Genomic DNA, 17342 nt, shown 5'->3' on the forward strand with positions numbered 1-17342 from the left:
TTTTTTTTTTAAGGAACCCGGACCACGTGTCCAAGAGATACCCAATCACATTTCTTACTCGGAAGTCCCGGCGGGGCCGGGGAAATGATTGGGTTGAGCTCAGGATCACGTGATCTGAAAAGGTAAATAGAGCCACGTGGTTTTTTCCTCGAGTGCCGCAAGCCTTGGCGCCAAGATGTACCTTTGTTGAACAATTATTTAATGAGCGTATGAGGTGTGCTAAGCACTGCGAAGGTACTGTGGCTGCTGGGATATGACTGCTACCTTAGAATACCCAAAATTCAGTTCATTAAATTATTTATTTATTTAAATCTCAGCCACTGTACTAGTGTTTCCCATATCCATTTCCCTTAATGAGCACCCAGCGGATACTCATTAAAAGATTGTTAAAGGGGTTTGTTTTCTCTCTCCCCCCAGCCCTTGGGATAATGAAAAAGAGGTAGGGTTGTTTTTTCTTTTTAAAAATATTTTATTTATTTATTTATTTGAGAGAGAGAGCCTGAGTAGAGGGAGAGGAAGAAGCTGACTCCCTGCTGAGCAGGGAGCCCAGGTTAGGGCTCAATCCCAGGACTCTGGGATCATGGCCTGAGCCAAAGGCAGAGAGGCTTAATCCGCTGAACCGCCTAGGTGCCCCAAGAGGTAAGTTTTTACCTCAGAAGATATATATTTTTTCCATCTAGCACAGAGTAAATAATCAGTGATTATTAATCATTATTCAGGTCTTATGGTGTTCACTTCCTAGAAGTATGCCTCTAATTCCACTTCCAAGCCTCGAAGGCATGATGCTCACAAAGAACTAGAAGAGACTTAGTCATGTTCCACAAACAGAATAAAAGTCTCCAAACATGAGGCCTTTCAACAAAGTGCTTTATTGGAGGACACAGGGTAGGGTGAAGGCCACGAGGCATGTAGGAATGATGCTTTCCAGAGAGGAGACTCAATTCTAGCAGTACTTCTTAGTGTCCAGGTTCTTGTGCTCCTTGTTATACGGAGCCTTTGAAAAGCAGATGGCAGCACTGCGGTCACAGTTGCAGATAAAGGCCTGGCAGTCTTTGTTTTTGCCTGGAAAAGAGCAAGAGGAGAGGATTGAGCCAAGGAGATCCTGCTTTGTTCAATCCGGAGGCAGGAATAATTAACTGAAATAATCTGGTGGCCATTCCACTGATACAAATTTAGTGTTGACAGATTTAGCAAATAAAAATACCAGAATATCAAATAAACAATAAGTGCAGTGTTTGTAAGGTAGAATAAAAAATGTTAATTGTCTAGCTGAAAGGTGAATTTAACTGGGCAACATGTGTTTAATCTGGCAATCTTAGGTGTGATGGGTGCCTTTTGGAAGGTCCTATTTGACTTAAAATGAGCTTGAAAAACCCATATAGTTATAGATCTTGGATAATATAAGCAAGCAATTTATAAACAATATGAAAAAAACAATATGGAAAACACTAAAACATATACTCAAGGCAGCAAAGTATTGTATATTTCAATTTAGTGAAGTTTAGCAAGGCAATTTCTCTATTTTTTTTTTTTTTTTATTTAAATTATTTTTAATTTTTATTTATTTATGATAGTCACAGAGAGAGAGAGAGAGGCAGAGACACAGGCAGAGGGAGAAGCAGGCTCCATGCACCCGGAGCCCGATGTGGGATTTGATCCCGGGTCTCCAGGATCGCGCCCTGGGCCAAAGGCAGGCGCCAAACCACTGCGCCACCCAGGGATCCCTTTTTTTTTTTTTTTTTTTTTTTTTTTTTTTATTTATCTATTTTATTTTTTTAAAGATTTTATTTATTAATCATGAGAGACACAGAGAGAGGCAGAGACAGGCAGAGGGAGAAGCAGGCTCCATGCAGGGAGCCCAATGTGGGACTTGATCCCGGGACTGCAGGATCACGCCTTGAGCCAAAGGCCGATGCTCAACTGCTGAGCCACCTGGGCGTCCCTCTATTTTTATTTTTTAAAGATTTTATTTGAGAAAGAGTGAGCACAAGCAGTAGGGACAGCAGAGGGAGAAGGAAAAGTAGGCTCCCCGCTGAGCAGGGAGTCCCACGCAGATTCCAGAACCCTGGGATCATGAACTGAGCTGAACCCAAGACTCAGATGCTTAACTGACTGAGCTACCTAGGTGCCCCATTAAAAAAATATTTTATTTACTTATTTATTTTAGAGAGGATGGAGAGATACTCTCCAGTAGACTCAAAGCTGAGTGTGGAACCCCACAGGGGAGTCAACTCCAGGACCCTGTGATCATAACCTGAGCCAAAACCAAGACTCAGACACTTAACTGACTGAGCCACCCAGGAGCCCAGGCAATTTCTCAACTTTAAAGCACATGTTCTAAAAATTACAGATTGTTCTTACAGTAGAGTATTATATAGATATTTAAAATAATTAAGTATGTTTATATGTGGAAATGTTTCCAAGATATTTTATTAAAGGAAAATGAAGAGCAATATATACAACTGGTTATTTGGGGAGGTAGTATTATAGGCACCTTCCACTTTCTATGATACATTTCTGAAGAGTTTAAAATTACATTACTTTGGCCTTGTTTACTTTTTTAACCAAAAGAAACAATAACAATAAATTTTAAGATACATTTCAACTTTGTTAACCATAATTTCATTATGTACCTCTGCTTACACTCAATAATTTTATTTAAGTTTTGTTTCTCTCTGATCCTTTCAAAAATAACAAATGTGGGATGCTTGGCTGGCTCAATTGTGGGAACATGCAACTCTTGATCTTGGGTTGTGAGTTTGAGCCCCACATTTGGTATAGAAATTACTTAAAAATAAAATCTTTGAAAAAACATCAATCACAAATGCTTTTCTGGCCCAGTCCAGTGAAGCATAATTAGCACTTAATTAGATTATAAAGTGTGCATAATGAGATATTTATATATCGAGTTGTTAATATAAATGCCCTTTGATGCAGGCTTCTTTTAAGATTTTATTTATTTATTTGAGGGAGAGAGACCGAGCAGAGGGGAGGGGCAGACTCCCCACTAAGCAGGAGCCCTACACGGAGCTCAATCCCAGGACGCTGGGATCATGACCTGAGCCGAAGGCACTTAACCGACTGAGCGACCCAGGCACCCTTTGATGTAGGCTTCTTAACTTGCCTTTGGGTGGCAGCTGTATTAATAAGTTATTTGCAAAATGTGTGTGTGTGTGTATGTGTGTGTATTTGTGTGTGTGTGTTTTCTGGGGAGAGGGTCCATAGCTTTTATCAGATTTGTAAAGGAATCTAGAATCCATAGAAAGGAACCCTGCTGATCATGTGGTAGTGCAAAAATATGATTTCCCATTATATTTGTCTTTCTAAATTGGAGCACAACCAAAATAGCTGGGACCAGGGGACTATGAAAGCAAATTAAACCATGCCTTGCAGAGATTAAAGGAGTAACAAGAAAGACTATGAGGCAACATGGAAAAATAGAACATGGTGATAAGTGAGAAAAAGCAGAACACAAGATTGCATCTAGACTGTGGATTCAACAGATGTTTTCTGAGCACCTACAATATACCAGCCGCTGCTCTAGATTCTGGGCATAGAGTAGTGAAGAAAACAGAAAAGAATCTCTGTTCCTATGGATCCTGCTTTCTAGTGGAGAGATAGAAAAAGAAATAACATAAACCTATTAGCTGCTGAGAAATTCCATGGAAAAAACAATGCAGACAAGGAACATAAAGGATGCTGGAGAGATGGAGGGAGTGTGTATGTGATTTAAAAGAAAGATTCAGAAGGGAAGACAGTATCGAGAAAGAGACACGCAAAGTCCTGGACCGAGACTTCAGGTGGCAAGTGTTTCATGCAGAAGGAACAAAGGATTTGAGGTGGGCACATACATGCCTAGCTATGATTATGATGATATACAGCTTATTCCAAGGATAAGCACAAATGAACACAGAGCTATGAAATCGTTTATTCCTCAGGACGATGGGATTCCTGATAATTTTTTTCTCATCCTTCTGGATTTGGATTGTGGTTATTCCAACACCCTATGTACAGTTTTGAAAAGTGGGACCCATATATGGGTGCATAGTAAAGAGCAGTGCAAATCCAGAAAGTACCCTTCACCTCTCTAAATTGTCTGCTTTTCAGACAATTAGAAGGACATGCTTCACCATGAGTTCTGCATAACTTAATGGTTAAGACCGGAACCTTTGAAATCAGACACAGCTGAGTTCAAATGTCAGCCCTACCACTTAGAAGCTATGTGATTTGGGGCAGGTAGCTATTTTGAGTCTCTGCTTCTTCACCTGTAAAATGGGGCTAATAAAACCTATCTCATATATTGCTTGGCCTAGTATCTGGTATGTAATAAGAAACTCATAAATGGTAGTTCTAAGCTCTTTTTATGAAATAACGAAGCTGTATAGCATGGCAGTTAAGAGCAGAGACTTTGGAGTCTATAGATCTGTGTCCAAAACCAAACACCACCATTTACGAGCTGTGTGCCCCATGGCAATTGGCTCAACCTTCTGAGGCTGTTTTGTCATCTGTAAAATGGGTATAATAATAATTCCGATCACCTAGGGCTGTTGCCAAGATTCAAGGAGACACAGCCTAGCACCAAGGATGTGATTGATCAATGGTGGATGTCATTATTATTCTTTCCTCCCATGTCTACTGAGGGCTGACAAGCCAACAAGGGGCTAAACCTACTGCTGCAGGTGATCTCAGAGCCGGAGCATGAGTATGAGTAGATTTTGGTGTAGGGGTTGTCCAGGAGGAATTTACAGCTGTCCAGTTTCTTGGCTTCTGAGTAGCAGTGGTCATGCGTCTGGCAACACCTGGAGAGGGAGAAGAACAGGGCTGAGGAAGGGGTAGGGAAGCAGCTCAGCCTCAGGAATAGGTAGGGAGGGATGATTTAGTGGACATGCTCCAGAAGTTATTGGTCCTGTGGCTCAAAAAAAACTTAAATCCTTTGATCAGGTTTATTTATTTATATTTTGTATTTTTAAAAAAGATTTTCAAAGATTCATTCATAAGAGATACAGAGAGGCAGAGACACAGGCCGAGGGAGAAGCAGGTTCCCTGAGGAGAGCCTAATGTGGGACTCGATCCTGGGACTCCAGGATCACACCCTGAGCCAAACGCAGATGCCCAACCATTGAGCCACCCAGACGTCCCTGATCATGTTTATCGAAGGCGATGTGACAGTGGTTGCAGGCATAGAGTACAATATATTCTGAAGATGCAGCGGGAGTCTTCCCCAGCACGGGGAGAGGACAATTGAATCGTTGCGGTGGTGTCTTGTGTTGCGACATTCTGCCACTAGAGGGCAGCCGCCGCCGCGACTACTAGACCTCTCCACCTCTCGCTTTTCCTCCTAAGAGAGCATTGGATTCAGGGGCCTCTTGGAGCCTGTTTGTTTATACGATAAGAGGTGAAGCTGTGTTATCTTTATCAAATATGCAAATCCCCCTTCTGTGTCTCCTCGTGAGGTCGTTGGCTTGTGCCCTCCCCCCACTCCAAGAGCACCCTGCTTTCCCTGCAGATCCATCACTCACTTGTCCAACTCATCCACAGGGGTGCCGGATCCACCCAGGCCACAGTAGCAGCCGTAGTCGTTGTAGTCCTTCAAGGGGTCACTCTCGGGGATCGTGCACTTGATCATGTTGCGGAACTGCCAAACTGCCCGCGGGCTGATGCCCCCCTCGGCAGCGGCCACTGCAAGAAGACAGGGCCAATATGTTAAAAATAAAGTCTGTTCTTGAGAAAAAAGAAGAAGAAGAAGACAGGGCCAGAGTTTACATCGGTCCTGATCAGCTCTGCCAGTGCCCAGGGGCCCCGCTGACTGCCTGTGCTCTCTGGCCCAACGCAGCCTCTGGGAAGACAGCTGGATGCAGGAACCTGGTAACTGGGTAAGGATCCTTTCTGTAACACTTTTTTAAAAAAATAAGTTTTTATTGAGGAAAAATTCACATAACTGTAAAATTCACCATTTAACCACTTAAAATGTACATTTCAGCAGATTTCAGCAGATATTCACAGAGTTGTGGAACCATCACCACTAATTCCAGAACATTTTCATCATCCCTAAAAGAACTCCCTCTACCCACTAGAAATTGTTCCCCCTTTCTCTTCTGGCAATCACCAAACTGCTTTCTCTCTATAGATTTGCTTATTCTGAACACTTCATGTAAATGGAATCATAGAGTATGTGGCCTTTTGTGATTGGATTCTTTCACTTAGCATAATGTTTTGGGTTTTTAAAAAGATTTTATTTATTTATTCATGAGAAACACACAGAGAGAGGCAGAGACACAGGCAGAGGGAGAAGCAGGCTCCCTGCTGGGAGCCCAATGCAGGACTGAACCCCAGGACTCCAGAATCATGCCCTGAGCCAAAGGCAGATGCTCAAACACTGAGCCACCCAAATGCCCCATAATGTTTTTGAGGTTCATCCACATTATGCCATATAACAGTACTTCATTCATTTCATAACTGAATAGTATTCCACTCTATGGATAGACCACATTTTGTTTATCTGTTTATCACATGATGGACATTTGGGTTTATAAATTTGACTCTTGTGAATAGTATGTTATTAATATATAATATAATATAATATAATATTAGTATATAATATTAGTATATAATATTAGTATATAATATTAGTATATAATATTAATAGTATGCCCTATTAATAGTTGCATACTAGTTTTTGTGTGAACATATGTTTTCAATGGGTTCCCCATTTTTAAAAAGATATTTTATTTGAAAGAGAGCAAGAGAGAGCACAAGCAAGGTGAGGGGCAGAGGGAGAAAGAGACTCCCCACTGAGCAGAGAGCCTGACGCAGGGCTTGATCCCAGGACCCTGGGGTCATGACTTGAGCAGAAAGCAGATGTTTAACTGACTGAGCCACCCAGGCACCCCAAGGGTCCCCATTATTTATCCAACAAGTATTTACTAAGCACCTATTATGGGCCAGTCACTATCCTAGGAACCAGAGATACATCAGCAAGCAAAGAGAAAATCTATAACCTCATTGAGCGTACGTCTTACTAGGGGAGAAAAACACCAAGCAATAAATGAAATAAATAAGGAAATCAGATATTGTTTTAGGAGATGGAAAAATTGGAACATGGTAAGGGGAATCTAAAATGGGTTAAGTGGGATGCCTGGGTGGCTCAGCGGTTGAGTACCTGCCTTCAGCCCAGGGCTGATCCCCTGGAGTCCTGGGATCAAGTCCCACATCGGGCTCCCTGCATGGAGCCTGCTATTCCCTCTGCCTATGTCTCTGCCTCTCTCTGTGTCGCCCATGAATAAATAAATAAAATCTTAAAAAAAAAATAAAATGGGTTAAGTGGGGGTGGTGGTGGTGGTGGTGCCTTTGGCTCAGGTCATGATGCCCCAGATTGAGCCTCGTGTGGGGCTTCCTGCTCAGCCAGGAGCCTGCTTCTTTCTCTCCCTCTGCTCCTCCCCCACTAGTGCTCTCTCTTGCTCACTCTCTTGCTCATTCTCTCTCTCAAATAAATACATTAAATCTTAAAAAAAAAAAATGAGTTAGGCGAGAAGCGAGGGGAATGGCGAGGTTGAGATAGGGCAGGAGTATAAGGAGTGGTGAGGAGGCCTGTGTGTCCTGCCATCCTCAACAGGACATGCTCTCTTCTGCTTCAAAGCCTATGTACCTGTTGTTTCCTCTGCCTGGCACACTTGTCATCTCACTTTTCAAAAAGCTGGAGGATCTTGGTTTAAATCCCACCTCCTCAGGGCACCTGGATGGTGCAGTCAATTAAGCATTTGACTCTTGGTTTTGGCTCAGGTTGTGACTTCAGGGTCATGGGATCAAGCCCTGCATGGGGCCCCACACTCGGCAAAAACAGACCAGCCTGTTTGGAATTATCTCTCCCTCTCTTTCTGCACATAAATAAATAAATAAATAAATAAATAAATAAATCTTTAAAAAAAGCCACTTCCTTTTTCTTGACCACCCAAGCTATGTGGCTTCTCTACTATCACCTTTCTTTATGTTCTTTGCTTCCTCATACCTCTAGCAGTATGTATCCGTCTATTTATTTAATGCCTCCCTCTCACTGGACCATAAACTCAAGGACAGGCCTCAGGGCTTTTATTCCCCCAGGGCCTGACACATGGTAGGCACTCAGTAAGTGTATGAGGAGTTATATAAATGAAATAATCAACATACCAATTAAAGAAAGTACCTGGCACATAGTAGATGCTCAATAAATATCTAACAAATAAGTTTTTATTTTATTATTTATTTATTTAAATAAAGGGTTTATAGTTTTCTTTTTTTAAGATTTTATTTATTTATTCATAGAGACAGAGAGAGTGAGAGGCAGAGACACAGGCAGAGGGAGAAGCCTGACGTGGGACTCGATCCAGGGTCTCCAGGATCATGCCCTGGGCACAGGTGGCGCTAAACTGCTGCGCCACCAGGGCTGCCCACAAATAAGTTTTTAAAAAGTCTGCTTGTAGCTGAACACTTGCCCAACCAAGCAGTGTTTCACACAGCAGACTCAGGAAGCAGGACCCCTTTACCTCATTTTCAGAGCCATATGCTGTGAGATTTGGTGCCCTAAAGAGAAGAGGCACTATATGATTTTGGGGGCCCCATTCAATCAGCCACCAGTATCATCTGTTTGCCCCACACCTTGCTTTTTCTTCCCTTGATCTGCTGTGCACACTCGAGCTGCTGCATATGTTTAAACCCCAGGGCAGGGGTGCCTGGGTGGCTCAGTTGGTTAAGCATCCAACTCTTGGTTTTGGCTCAGGTCATGATCTTGGGATTGTGGGATCAGGTTCTGTGCCGGGCTTATGCTAAGTGTGGGGTCTGCTTAGGTTTCTCTCCCCTATTCCCCCTCACCCTCCTCAAATAAATAAATAAATCTTAAAAATAATTAAACCCCAGGGCAAAGAAAGGGTGGCAGCTGGACACTGTCCCCTGTGAGCAGCCTCCACACTAGCAGCAGACAGGAGTAGCCTGGCTACATTGGTCCATCTCTAGACCTCCCTCCTGGTTCCCTGGTTTTCTCTGTCTCTGATCCAGCCAGCTCTGCTCTTTGCACAGGCCAGACCTGCACAAAGCTGCTTCTCATGTGTGTGTGCACGCACGTGCGTGTGTTCCTTAGGGAGCATGACTCGTTCATCTGTGAGTCCTTAGTCGCAACCCAGAGCTGGATCTTAGAGCCTCTGATACATCAATGTTGAATAAATGAAAGAATGATAAATGAATGAGGTGGGATCTGAATTCTAATGCATCTTATTTCATTCAGTCAGTCAATAAATGGTACAAATAGCTCTATCACTGCTCTCATGGAGCCCACGCTTTGGTGTACGTGGAGAAGAAAAAGGAACTAGCTCAGTTGGTAGAGCATACAGCTCTTAATCTCAGGGTCTTGAGTTCAAGCCCCACTTTGGGAGTAGAGTTTACGTAAAAATTAATTAAAGCTTTAAAAAAAGGAAATCTTGTTGATACAAGAAACAAGATACAAATTGCAGGCAAAGGTGGGTAATTGAAGACACCATGCCAAGGCCATATGGTAGAGAGAAAGGAGAGAGGTCTCTCTTTTCTCAGGTGGGCAGGTGGGCCCTTCTGAGAGGGGTCATCTGACCCCTAAAGGTTGTAAAGGTGCCAGCTATGGGGGGAATTTGAAGGAACCCCAGGATGGGAGCTGTTAAGCCCAATAGAGAGCCCAGAGTAAAGGCTTCAGGTCCAGCCAACCCTGTGACCCACGGCCCCCATTCCTGTGGAGTGAGATCTTAGCACCAAAGGGGTGGGACTGGGGGATACTCGCCTACCTGTGAGCAGAGCAGCCAGTACGAGGAATTTCATTTTGTGGTCAAGTTGCTGAGCAAGAGAAAGGACTAAAATCACTCATGGCCTCCCTCTTTATACCCATGCTATGTCCCCAAGATAAGGCTGTAGTGTTTGCTTTGCTCGGAACCTGTTCTCAGTTGGCCTTGAATCTGTCTGTCGCAGAAATAACTTTTACAAACAAGCAAGCCCTGTCAGCAAGAGATCATTGGAAGTGGTGTATGTATTTTCATTGGCACCTTTTAATGGAAGGGATTGTTTTGGGGGTTTGCATGGCTTGGAACCTTAACCCTCACCCCATCCCTTTGCACTCAACCTAATTCTATCATTGCCTGCATGTCTTCTCTTGGGCCTAGGTCTCAGCTGTGGGTCTCAGTGAATAGTCCCTACCAATCATGCATTTGGCAGATGAGTAAACAGGTTTAGAGAGGTGAAGTAACTTTCCTGAGGTCATAGAGCCAGCAAATGGCAGAGCAGGGGCCCAAAGATAGGCATGTCTGATTCTAAGGCACATGTTTTATTTTTCCCCACTACATTAATATCCCCCATCCCCCATTCCCCAGTGTAGGTTTGCAAGGAAATCCCTGGCTTTGAAGTTTCAAAAGCTTGGATGTGATTGTAGAAGAAAGAAAAAAGATCATATCGAATGCTTTTTTAAAAAAATCATTTTATTTATTTTAGAAAGAGTGAGCGAGCAAGCAAGAGAAGGAACATGAACAGAGGGTGGGGGAGGGGCAGCGGGAGAGGAAGAAACAGATGGGGTGGGGGGGCAAAGTGTTGGGGGGTGAGCAGGGAGCCTGACAACAGGCCTGATCCTGGAACTCCAGGATCATGATCTCATCTGAAGGCAGACGCTCAACTGACTGAGCCACCCAGATGCCCTCAAATGTTTGTATAACATTTTTTAGGGGAAATTCACATAGCATAAAACTAACCATTTTATTTTTATTTTTATTTTTTTAAGATTTTATTTATTTATTCATGAGAGACACAGAAAGAGGCAGAGACATAGGCAGAGGGAGAAGGAGGCTCCCTGCAGAAACCCCAGTGAGGGACAGGACCCCAGAACCCCAGGATCACAACCTAAGCCAAAGGCAGATGCTCAACCACTGAGCCACCCAGGTACCCCCCATTTTATTTTTAAAGTGAACAATTCAGGGGCACCAGTTGGCTCAGTTGAAAAAGCATATGACTCTTGATCTCAGGGTTGTGAGTTCAAGCCCCATGTTGGGTTTAGAGATTGCTAAAAAAAAAAAAAAAAAAAAAAAAAAAAGCAACAACAACCAAAAAACAAAAAACCCAAGACTTTTTTAAAAAGTAAAGTGAAGGGATCCCTGGGTGGCACAGCGGTTTGGCACCGGCCTTTGGCCTAGGGCGTGATCCTCGAGACCCGGGATCAAATCCCACATCGGGCTCCTGGTGCATGGAGCCTGCTTCTCCCTCTGCCTATGTCTCTGCCTCTCTCTCTCTGTATGACTATCATAAGTAAATAAAATTTAAAAAAATAAAGTGAACAATATAATGGCATTTATTACATTCACTGTTGTGCCACCATCTCCAGTTCCAGAACATTTTCATCCCCTAAAGCCTGCAAAGGCAACCCTCTACACATTAGCAGTCATTTTCCCCCAGCCCCTGGCAACCACTAATCTGCTTTCTGTCTCTATAGATTTACTTATTCTGGATGTTTCACATAATATGTTCTATTTTGTAATTGGTGCCTATCTTTTTTTTTTAAATTGATTTATTTATTCATGAGAGACACAGAGAGAAAGAGATAGAGGCAGAGGGAGAAGCAGGCTCCCCTGCGGGGAGCCTGATGTGGGACTTGATCCCAGGACCCCAGGGTCATGCCCTGAGCCAAAGGCAGATACTCAGCCACTGAGCCACCCAGGCACCTCGAGGCCCTCTTATTTTTATTTTATGTATTTATCTACTCATTCACTTATCTTTCCAGAGCAAAGAGTTCCCACTTAACCTCCTCCGCCACCACACCCTATCCCATAGTTTCCACCTGTTATTTTTTTTAAGGTTTTATTTATTTATTCATGCGAGACACAGAGAGAGAGGCAGAGACACAGGAAAAGGGAGAAGCAGGCTCCCCGCAAGGTGCCTGATGTGGGACGTGATCCCTGACCCCAGGATCCTGCCCTGAGCCGAAGGCAGATGCTCAATTGCTGAGCCACCCAGGCGTCCCAGTTTCACCTTTTATTAATATCTTAAATTACTAACATATCTAACATTAATAAATGGTACTTTTGTTATAATTAGCGAACCAACATTGATATAGGATTACTATCGGAAATAATAGGGATCCCTGGGTGGCTCGGCGGTTTAGTGCCTGCCTTTGGCCCAGGGCACGATCCTGGAGTCCTGGGATCGAGTCCCACATTGGGGTCCCGGCATGGAGCCTGTGTCTCTGCCTCTCTCTCTCTCTCTGTCTATCATAAATAACTAAATAAATCTTTAAAAAAAAAAAAGAAAGGAAATAGTAATAAACTCAAGCCCATAGTTTATTCAGATTCTCCTAGTTCTCACCAAATGTCCTTTATTTTGTTCCAGGATTCCATCCAAGATAGCACCTTATATTAAATTGTCATGTCTCCATAGGCCCCTCTTGGCTGTGATAGTTTCTCAGACTCACTTATTGTTGATGACCCTGACAGTTGTGAAGAAAGCAGTCAAGTGTATCACAGGATGTCTCTCTGTTAGAATTTCTGTGATGTTTTTCTCATGATTACAGTAGGGGTTGGTTATAGGTTTGAGGGAGGGGGATCACAGAGGTAGAGTGCTATTTTCATCACAAGGCCATGTTATGTTTAATCATCTTTTGTCTTGGGGCAGCCCCGGTGGTGCAGCAGTTTAGCGCCTCCTACAGCCCGGGGTGTGATCCTGGAGACCCGGGATGGAGTCCCACATCGGGCTCCCTGCATGGAGCCTGCTTCTCCCTCTGCCTGTGTCTCTGCCTCTCTCTAGCTCTCTCTGAATGAATATATAAATAAATCTTTTTAAAAAATCATCTTTTGTCTTGAGATGCTTCCTGGCCACTTTCCGGATGAGGGCACTGAGGCTCAGCCTGATGTGGAGCTGGAAGTGGCTGCACCTCTATGTGAACCCATACCTGCCTCTTCCCACTGAACCATTTCCCTGCACTCTGACATGATCATGCTGTGTCTGAAACAGTACAGAGTCCATTGGCTTAATCCTAACCCTGTGGACTCTGCTGAAGCACTCCAGGATTCTAGCTCCTCTCTACTTTTCTCTTGAGCATGCACCAGGGCCAAAAAAGAAGAAATCCATCTGAAAGAGCTCCCCTGTTTTGTCCCAAACCAGAGTCCCAGGAAAACTCCTTCAGCAAATGAGATAACACTGAAACAGCATTTAGTGAGTAGGCGGGGAAACTGAGGCCCAGAAAGTGCAAGTGGTTTATTTACTTGGGCCTGACCCTGTCTCCATTCACCATTCAAGTCATCCTACTCTTCATATGTGTCTGAGGTTTCTACATATGTCCAAAATGGTAGCCGTTAGCCACATGTGGCTACTTAAATCCATTACAATTAAATAATATTAAAAATTAGTTTCTCTGGGAGCACCTGGATGGCTCAGTCGGTTAAGTCTTGCGTTCTTGATTTCGGTTCAGGTCATGATCTCAGGGTCGGGCTCTGTGCTCAGCAGGAAGTCTGTTTCTCTCCATCTCTCACTGCTCATAGCTTCTGTCTCTCTCAAATAAATAAATGCATCTTTAAAAAAATTAGTTTCTTGGGGCACCTGGGTGGTTCAGTGGTTGAATGTCTGCCTTTGGCTCAGGTCATGATCCTGGGGTCCTAGGATCGAGTCCTGAGTCAGGCTCCCCAAGGGGAGTCTGGTTTTTCCCTCTGCCTATGCCTCTGCCTCTTTCTGTGTGTCTCTCATAAATAAATAAATAAATAAATAAATAAATAAATAAATAAATAAATAAATAAATAAAACATTTTTTAAAAATTAGTTTCTTCGGGTGCCTGAGTGGCTCAGTTGGTTAAGTGTTTGACTTCATCTTGGGTCATTATCTCAGGGTCCGGGGATCAAGCCCTATGTGGGGCTCCCTGCTCAGTGGGGAGCCTGCTTCTCCCTCTGCCTGCTGCTCCCCATGCTTGTTCTCTCTCTCTCTCTCTCTCTCAAATAAACAAAATCTTTTTTTAAAAAAGAAAAAAATTAGTTTCTCAGTCCCACTAACCATTTTTCAAGTGTTCAGTAGCTACATGTGGCTAGTGGCTGCTGTGCTGGACACAGAGATGTAGAATGTTTCCAGAGTTACGGAAGATTCTATTGGACAGTGCTGCTCAGGCTGACACAGAGATTCAGTGCCTGCCAAGAGGTGAGTGGGGGCTGGGAGAGCCTCTGGGGGGGGAAGAGTAAGGTTAGCTCAGGACCCCACATCAGCCTGATAAACGAGTCTGCCTGTTTAGCCTCCAGAATAGGTGACAGCTGTCCAAGGAAAGGGAAAAGTTGGCCAGCAAAATGCTAAGTCCCTCTTGTGTGGGTTCCCTGGGGTCGGAATGAAACAGAGGAACAGACACTGCTCCTGTCGGTCTGAGGAAGGAGGGGAAGCTGCTGCTATGAAATCCTCTAAGGCTAGTAGTATTAATCACCATTTACTGAGCACTAACCCTACTCCAGGGCGCATGCTCAGAACCCGGGCATAAACCTCTGAGGTGGGTCCAATCACAAAACTCCATTTTGCAGAGAAGACGATTGAGGCTCAGAGAGGCTAAGGGGCTGCCCCAGTGTCACATAGCAGGCCCAAGATGTGAGCTGGGTGTCACCTTGTGACAGGGAATTGTAGCAGCAAGTGGGAGTGCTAGAGGCCCCCTTGAGGCCAGAAAGAGGGTAAGTTCTACTTCTCTCCTTTTTTCCTCCTTCCTCCACCAACTGGAGGCCTTCTACAAAGGCAGGCTGAACAAAGTCCCATGTGCATTTGGTGCAGGGGCATAGGCGAAGCCCCTGGTGGGCGAGGTGCCAGGCTACTACCAGACCCTCTCCCTCTGGAAAGAGATATGCTAAATGCAACAATGCACACCTCTGCAGAGGACATCAAGATGGCAGAGGAGGGACCCTGCAGGCACCAAGTACCCTGCCAGGCCACTACACTCTGTACCATGACCTCATGCTGCCCCAGACTCCTGCACAGGTGTGTGCCACACAGCTTCTCCCAGCCTGGGAAAAGCACACTATCCAGTGGAAAGAACAACTAAGGATAGCTTCTTGGCTCCTTCAGGTGACGGTGTACCCACACTCCAGCAAGGTCACCCCTGCCGGGCCCCTGAAGGACAAGGCTCTTGATTTCAGGAAATGCTTAAAGGGAAGTATCAGCTACCACGTGCTGAGTGCTTCTGTTTGCTTGGCACTGTGCGGAGAGCTTTGCATACATAGTACTCTGGCCTAGCAACAATCTTCTGACATAGTTATTATTGTTTTCACCATCTCCTTTTTACAATTGGTGAAACAGGTTCAGAGAGGTTAAGTCACGGGCTCAAAGTCACACAGCCAGAAAGTGGTAGGGCTAGGATGTAAACCTGAACGGACCTGCCTCTTAGTCCAGAGCTCTCTTCAACAACAACAACGCAACAGCAACAGCGGCAAATGCTCCTTGAGTGCTGAGCCAGGAAAGATGCTAAGAGCTTTACACAGGTGACCCTACGATCAAGTGCTATTCCAGTTGAGCCAATTGAGGCAGTACATCAAAGTATCTAAATCTTTTTTTTCCCCACACTCTAGCCATCCAGACAGAAGAGGAGCTCTTCGTGTATTCCGGATACTAACTTCTTACCTGATAGATCATTTGCAAATCTTGTCTATTCTGTAGGTCACTTTTCACTCTGTTGTGTGCACAAACATTTTTCAATTTGATATAGTCCTATTTGTCTAGTTTTGCCTATGCTTTTGGCGTCATATCTAAGAAATCATTACCAACTCCAATGCTTACATGAAGCTTTTTCTATATGCTTTTTTCCTAGGAGTTTTGTAGTTTTGGGTCTTACGTTTAGGTCTTTAATCCATTTTGAACTTTTTTTTTTTTTTTTAAGTTAACTCTATTCCCAACGTGGGGCTTGAACTCACAACCTCAAGATCAAGAGTCACATGCTCTAGGGACCCATGGCTTGCTCGGTTGGTAGAGCTCAGGCCCCATGTTGGGTGTAGAGATTACTTAAATTTTAAAAGAGAGAGAGAGAGAGAGAGATAGAAAGAGTCACATGCTCTACCAACTGAGCCAATCAGGTGCCCCTGAGCTAATTTTTGTAGGTGGCATAGGTTAAGGGTCCAATTTCATTCTTTTGCATGTGGGTATCTGATTTTTCCATCACCATTTGTTGAAGACATTGCCCTTTCTACAATGAGTGGCCTTGGCATGCTTGTTGGAGATCATTTGCCCATGTAAGTGGGGTTTATTTCTGGGCTCTCTAGCTCTCTATTCTATTCCATTGGTCTGTATCTGTCTGTATGCCAGTACCTCAATGTTTTGATTACTATAGCTTTGTAATATGCTTTTGGTTTTGTTTTAGTTTTTTGTTTTCCTTTGTAATATGTTTTGAAACCAGGAAGTATGAATCCTCCAACTTTTTCAAAATTATTTGGACTATTTGGGGTCTCTTGAGATTCTATACGAATTTTTCTATTTCTGCTAAGAATGCCATTTTAATAGGTATTGCACTGAGTCTGCAGATCGCTTTGGTAGTATTGGAAGTAGACTTCCAATGCACGAACATGAGATGTCTTTCCATTTATTTCTGTCTAAATTCTTCAATTTTTTTCAGCTATGTTCTGCAGTTTTCATAGTACAAGTGTTTTACCTCCTTGGTTAAGTTTATTGAGTAACTATTTTATTAGTAGTATTATTTTAAAGATTTTATTTTTAAGTGATCTCTATATCCAATGTGGGGGTTGAATTTACAACCCCAAGACCAAGACTCACATGCTCCACCTACTAAGTCTGCTAGGCACCCAGTGTTTTTATTATATTTGATGCTACCATAAGTGGAAATGTTTTCTTACTTACCTTTTCCAATTGTTCATTGTTAGTGTGTAGGAACATACTTGGTTTTTGAGTGTTGATTTTATATCTTTCAATTTTACTGAAATTGTTTATTAAAAATATTTATTCATGAGAGACAAACAAAGAGAGGCAGATACATAGGGAGAGGGAGGAGCAGACTCCCTGTGGGGAACTTGTTGTGGGACTCAATTCCAGGACCCCAGGTCACAACCTGAACCGAGGGCAGATGCTCAGCCACTGAGCTAACCCAGATGCCCCTAAGTCTGGCTTCTTTATCCTTTTCCTTTGACACATGAGAAAATTGAGGCTCAGAGAGGTTGGGGAGCTTGTTCAATGTCCTTCTGCTAGGAAGGGGAAGAGCTCAATGTTAGAACCCCTATGTCTCACCATTTAGCTACACCCATACCCCAACTTCAGCCAGTTTCCCCACCTTATCCTGTTAAGATACTCTGAGTTAAAGGAAAACTGGAGCAAAAGGTCCAGTGTTCAGTTTTTGCTGGTTTTAGATATTGGACTA

At 43.6% G+C, this 17342-nt stretch overlaps 1 protein-coding gene across 1 annotated transcript; it reads right to left on the reverse strand.

Annotated features, from left to right (window-relative positions):
- Positions 1 to 850: 850 nt before the first annotated feature.
- PLA2G1B (phospholipase A2 group IB) lies at positions 851 to 9938 on the reverse strand. Its single transcript, XM_072802789.1, has 4 exons — positions 9780 to 9938; positions 5520 to 5679; positions 4672 to 4799; positions 851 to 1062 (listed from the first exon to the last, which is right to left on the reverse strand). The coding sequence occupies exons 1-4, from the start codon at positions 9811 to 9813 to the stop codon at positions 944 to 946; spliced, it is 441 nt and encodes a 146-aa protein (XP_072658890.1). The 5' UTR covers positions 9814 to 9938; the 3' UTR covers positions 851 to 943.
- Positions 9939 to 17342: the final 7404 nt, after the last annotated feature.

The sequence above is a fragment of the Canis lupus genome, chromosome 27 (genome assembly GCF_048164855.1).
Source record: "Canis lupus baileyi chromosome 27, mCanLup2.hap1, whole genome shotgun sequence".
Taxonomy (NCBI): Eukaryota; Metazoa; Chordata; class Mammalia; order Carnivora; family Canidae; genus Canis; species Canis lupus.